Here is a 6,000-nt window from a genome sequence, read left to right as displayed (position 1 = left end):
GCGATCATCATCGTACAAAGTCTTATGAATTATACTCCCTGTAGAGTATCCATTGTATTTATACATTAAAAGAACATCATTTGATTAGTCATCGGCTTTGAGATGTTATGTACCTTATTCTGGTTTCTGTTGGCGTAGTTATCTTATTATTATCTTTATCTACTATCAATTGTTGTGAAAGAAATGAGAGGCAACAAATTTATCATGCACTATTGCGATGTTTTATTGGACTGATATATATAAGAGTACATTGAGGCAAGTTAGTCTGAAACCAACATTTTGCTAAACGAATTATGTCTCCGTTACATCATGTCAGTTTTATAAATTTTCCATTAATGGTATCTTAACAACAATTACTTGGGGAGTATTGGTAAAGAAAGCTTTCGAGCTGCTGCAAAAGGGAAACTTAGAATGTTGTTTTATTATGTTGTAGTTCCTATGCTGAAGGTGCTGATCCTTTCTTTTAGTATGTATCTAAACAACTTTCCTTTTGTCGTTCACTGGTTTCTGTTTTTTTTTTTTTAATCTCGATTTTGAAGATTTGCAATCATATGATGCAGTGGTTTTTGGACAGGAGATACTAAGATAACTCCGTTTATGTCCTGCAGAAGATTTTTGTAGAGTACAAACAACCTTTTGCGGTTACATATCTGGGGATCTCTCTTATGGCAATCTTCCTGCCTGTAGCAGTTTGTAAAGATCGGTTATGCAGTTTATTAGAGCAGAGTTTCTTGAAGAAACTGTACACTGATAATCTTCTCCTCGACGAGGACTCAGTTCTAGGTGTGCCACTTAAACTCAATGATATGCATGATCATCCTGAAGGAGCTTTGAAAGATTATTCTATAGCAGACATGGATTACAACGACCCGGAAGAAGGCTTTCCATTGGTTGATATTAACCATAAAGATGGGTTCCACTTTCTTAAAAAGGGCGATGAACATAACTCATGGGACCTTGTCAAATGTAGCTTGTATCTTGCTCCCATATGGTTTGCAACAGAGGTAACTGTTCTGTCTATAATAATCTAACACATTTATATTGAACAATATACTGCTGTCAGTACTTAAATCAAACATTTCTGTCTATATCTCCACCCTCTCCCCAAAAACAAAAACAAAACAAAATAGCGAGCAAAAAGGGGGAAAACTAAGCTGGCAGATGTGTTCTGGAAGGGATATGCTTCACTGCCCAATCCTTAATCGATTTTGCTTCAAGATTCATGGTCATACTCATTTGTTTAACCATGTACTAGATTTTATGGTGTCTTGGTTTTAGAAAACAAATGTTTGTTGCTTGATTAAAATATATACGAAGCATTGAGCATCTGTAAGATCTCCTGTTAGGAACTCTAAAAAATATTAAATGATTATTTAAAAAATAGTTCCAAACAGAAAATTCACAAAGAGTTTTCTTTACTTGTAAAGTAAAAACCAGAAAGATCACAAAGATGGAGAACTTGTTTTGTCCATATTTAGAATTTCTCAATTGATATGTCCTTTCCTATTCTTGAAAATGTATGATGGATGAGAATGGGCAGACAATGAATTCACACACTTGCTGAGCAGTCAAGTTATCATCATTTGAGTTGGTCTGATTATGGATCAAAATGACCATGTATCCAGATCACTGGCTGTTACATGCCATATTCTGTCTTGATCTAGGTGACTGGCTGTTATTTGTCCTATTCTATCTCTGCTAGATAGATTATGTAGTTAGTACTAGCATTCCCAACTTAATTGCTTTATGGTTTGCAGTATTTTTCCAACTCTGCACTGGCAAATACGAGTGTGGCTAGTACTACCATTTTGACCTCTACATCAGGCCTTTTTACGCTTCTTTTTGGGGCAGTCCTTGGCCAGGATTCAATAGATATTTCAAAGATGGTTGCTGTTATAGTTAGTATGAGTGGTGTAGCACTGACTACGGTTGGAAAAACATGGGCTCCAGATGAAATGCTGAGTGTATCTGTGTAAGTTCTAAATAAGCATCTGTTTATCTGTATTAAGGTCTTGTTACTATGTCTTGAGATTTTCCAAACCAACCATTTTTATTATGCAAACTTTCCAACATTCATTTAAGATATTCTATGCTGAAAAATGCTATCCATACTAGTGTCAGATTTTTGTAGAGGATTTAATTGTTTCACTAAGATGATATTTGAAGTACATGAGGAATAAACTACATGTGCAGCGGTAGAAGATGCTTTATTCAAGTTTACCATCTATAGCATCTTAAATTCTTCAGTACTGCAACATTTTGTTCTTCCATTATACAATGATATGTTATTACTGCAAAAGTTGTGCTTCTATATTACTTAAGACAAAATAACCTGCCCCTCTGACAAATAAATTCCACAATACATTTACTTCATTCTTGGTCATAGCTAACCTGTCTGGTTCTTGACATAATTGGCTTTTCAATTTGTATGGATTACAAATATTAGGGAATTCTCAATTTACTTCCATCTGCTACTTTTTGTGGCTAAAACTAGTGCATCATTTTTGTGGGTTCATCGCTGCTGACAGGACTGCTAAACATTCCATTATCGGCGATGTTTTTGGTCTTCTTTCAGCAGTGTGTTATGGCCTATTCACAGGTAGGATATTTATCAGGTTTGGGATGATATTGTCGCTTCTATTTTACATTGATAATTCTAGTTTCATGGTTCTTATTTTGATCTGTGTACGGTTTTCTTGATGTACTCAGTGCTCCTCAAGAAATCTACTGGATCAGGAGAAAAGGCAGATATGGAGAGGTTCTTCGGATATCTAGGCTTGTTCACTTTGTTTGGCCTTTGGTGGCTTGGTAATGTACATTTTGGAAATCACTGACAGCATGAATTTCATAATTTTTCTTTCATAATTAGAGATGCTGCCCATTCTTCTCTCTGTTTGGTCTATTAAGAAGTAATAGCATTCTTATGAGTTGGTATAAATTGAGAAGCACAAGAATTGAACAATGAGATCAGTTCTTGATCCTTTTAATTTGTTTGGGAACGGAGGTGGATGCAGAAAAAACCCCAAGTATATATCGAAGGGAAAGAAAGAGGGAAAATATGGCTAAAGATTAAATTCTTCGGGTATCTAATAAAAGGTAACACCATTGTTCTTGTAAGGAAGGCAATTTTCTTTAGGTAGTGCTCAAATTTTGGAACTGATTTCATTTAGTTCTTTTGGTACTTTTAGGTTTGGAGTTGATCTCTTTGTGCCTCATAATTGTCTTTGTGGAAAATGTGTTCTTTTAGGACTTCTAGGTCTAAGTTGATGTAACAATGATATAGTGTTCCATTTAATAGCACCATTCTAGTTTAATCATCTTAGTTTTGACTTGGAATGGAGTTTAAGAGTAGGTGAAGAGTTGAAGGCTTCATGTAGAAATTGTAATATATTGGAAGCTCGCTCAATTAGAGTTTACTTCTTACAGAGTCTGATCTTTTATGAGGATAGAAATTTGATATTTTTGATGCATCTTGAAAGGGAAAGACAGACAATCTTTTCCGTAATACGTGGAATGCAAATATTTGGTAAACCAGTGGAAAGAACTTCCAGAATTCAAGTGTGATGCAACCAGTCATATCATTTCCATCCTTAATTTGAATATTTACCTTAAAGAATTGGTTGTGTATTACTAATTCTTATCACACCCTATTCTATTTCGCAGTGTGGCCATTAAATGTTGTTGGGTTGGAACCTAAGTTTGATTTCCCAAGCTCAGCTTCTATTGCCGAGATTGTGCTGCTGAATGGATTTATAGGGAGTTTTCTCTGTGACTACTTATGGTACGTACGAGCACTTATCCTTGTAAAAAATAAGAATAGATAACTTGTCTCGAATTGATTGTAAACTAGATACATGCTTGGCTCCAGAAATAAGTCAACTTAAACTATTTGAAATGAGATAAACAATTAAATAAGGAAAATTTACCTGAATCTCGAGATTCTTTATTATGTCAGAATTAGGAAAACTTTCTATACTATTATTCTTGTTAAGAAAGCTCCATCAATGGATATCTCGAGTTGATGTAACTGAGTGACGAGTAAAGTAGAGGAAAAAAACTCGAGTAGTTGCAACTGAATGGGAAAAGATATAAAGATGGTCCATTCCATCATCTAGGTCTGGTTGCAATTAGAATATAGCAACTTCACTAGCTAATCGACTAAACCAGCTTCTAGCCGACCAATTAACTTAACTAAGCTCATAAATTGTTTTCTACATCACACCACAACTATGGCTTATCATATTGCTCACCGCCCTTATTCCACTCCTGTTTCTTCCACACCATGCTTAGTAATCCTAAAGTTAGACGACAGAAGATATTTTTTACACCCAGCTTGCGCAGGAAGGATTCATGCCAACTCTTTTCTAGGCTCTTAATCAGGATATCTGTCAGTTGCCCTTTTTGTGAACGTATCATCTACTAGTAACACAAACCTTGACCATCTTCCTTATGAAATGAAAGGAAAAACCCATAGAAAACATCTAGAATATGAATAAAGTTGCATTAAATCTTGACTTCAAATGAACCCATTTGTATTTTTAATTTGTTAGATCCACCTTTTTTCATTTGCTGCTAAGGTTAAGATAATTTTTATCATCTCGATTACTCGATACATATTAAATAACACTAGAGAAAACATTTCCTGGAGTTGAGCCTTCCTCTCTGCACATCAGCTAATCAGATGATAGTGGAGGCAAAATGAAATTAAACTGCAACGAGAGCAAACTAATTAGGTGGGATAGACTGTTCAGAGTCCTTATTTTTGCTATATTGAAGATCACTATCTTAAATTTGTGTTGCTCAAACTCTTCCAGAATCTGCCCTTCTCTTTTCTCTACATTGATATCATATTTTGCTCTATATGTTTTTAGATTAACACACGTAATTTCTGGAAATATGAAACAGGGCTCTTTCAGTAGTATGGACAACACCATTAGTTGCTACACTGGGCATGTCATTGACCATACCCCTTGCTATGATCGCTGACATGCTAGTTCATGGACGTCGTTACTCTGCAGTGTACATTCTTGGATGCATTCAGGTTTTTCTTCAATAAAGCTATTACTTTTCTACATGCTTGGAGTATGTTTTAGTAACTGAGAAAAATTAACATGTTACAAATTCAAGTTCATTAACACCATTCTCTTCTGCTTCTGTTTTCAAGGTTTTCGCTGGATTTGTTATCGCTAACCTATCTGACAAATGTTCATGCCGTAGAAGGTGAGCATTTTTTAGTCCGAAGTGTGTAAATATAAATATATATATATATATATATATACTACGGTAGAAAAACACAGTTTTCTTCCCTATGATAATATTATGGTTAAATTGTAATAACAACATTTCAATTTTCAAACTGTATATAGTTTGTTTTTTTTTTTTTGTAAATGTCCGGAACCCTTCTTACTTCTTTATTATATTGGGAATTTTTTCTCTTGGTCGGCTAACTCCATAAAGGGCTGGTGGGCGGGGGTAGAGCCTTTAGCGCCAATGTCGATGAAGCAAAGGTGTGTGTTTATGGTATGGAATAGGAAGAGCCGAAAATGGAAGAGATGTTTGTTAAGGTCGGCTTTGATGAAAGAAAAAAAGGAAGCAAGTTTAGCGAACATAGAGATGGATTTTGGTGCAAGTTAAACATCAACTCAAGAAAGCGATTGACGAATGGGGATAGGCCCGGAAAAGGCATTGCCCCTTAGACGAATAATATGACCACTAGCCTTCAAGCTTGTTCCCTAAGATAAGACTTCTACCGCTCTTAGTTCTTGGATCGATCAAGTTTTGAATAACTTTGTAGTCAGATCGTTCATGTGTTTCGGATGTGAAGTCTCCTTCGAACCTTTAGACAAAGGTGCTATTGAGATATTGGGCCCTTATGGTATCTCGTACACATTTCGACGACTGGCCGAGTAAATAAGTCAACTTCAAAGTGGATTTATTGTGCGAAGAGTACGTTATGATTTGTGGTCGCCTGTTGATAAATCTAAAGCTTATGATGTTCAG

General features: G+C 35.5%; 1 protein-coding gene across 1 annotated transcript; it reads left to right on the top strand.

Annotated features, from left to right (window-relative positions):
• Positions 1 to 2,383: 2,383 nt before the first annotated feature.
• Positions 2,384 to 5,074, top strand: LOC125840152 (uncharacterized vacuolar membrane protein YML018C-like). Its single transcript, XM_049519115.1, has 4 exons — positions 2,384 to 2,615; positions 2,710 to 2,808; positions 3,664 to 3,781; positions 4,906 to 5,074. Exons 1-4 carry the CDS (start codon positions 2,555 to 2,557, stop codon positions 5,054 to 5,056), a joined length of 429 nt encoding a protein of 142 aa, XP_049375072.1. The 5' UTR covers positions 2,384 to 2,554; the 3' UTR covers positions 5,057 to 5,074.
• Positions 5,075 to 6,000: the final 926 nt, after the last annotated feature.

The sequence above is a fragment of the Solanum verrucosum genome, unplaced genomic scaffold (assembly GCF_900185275.1).
Source record: "Solanum verrucosum unplaced genomic scaffold, falcon-dt-bn FXZP01000180.1, whole genome shotgun sequence".
NCBI lineage: Eukaryota > Viridiplantae > Streptophyta > Magnoliopsida > Solanales > Solanaceae > Solanum > Solanum verrucosum.
This window is presented reverse-complemented; position numbering and strand designations above follow the sequence as displayed.

Coding starts and splice junctions, on each gene's coding strand:
- LOC125840152 (XM_049519115.1), top strand. CDS start 2,555: ATGTTTTTGGTCTTCTTTCAGCAGTGTGTTATGGCCTATTCACAGGTA. Junction 2,616..2,709: donor ACAGGTAGGATATTTATCAG/GTTTGGGATGAT, acceptor TGATGTACTCAG/TGCTCCTCAAGAAATCTACT. Junction 3,782..4,905: donor TTTCTCTGTGACTACTTATG/GTACGTACGAGC, acceptor AATATGAAACAG/GGCTCTTTCAGTAGTATGGA.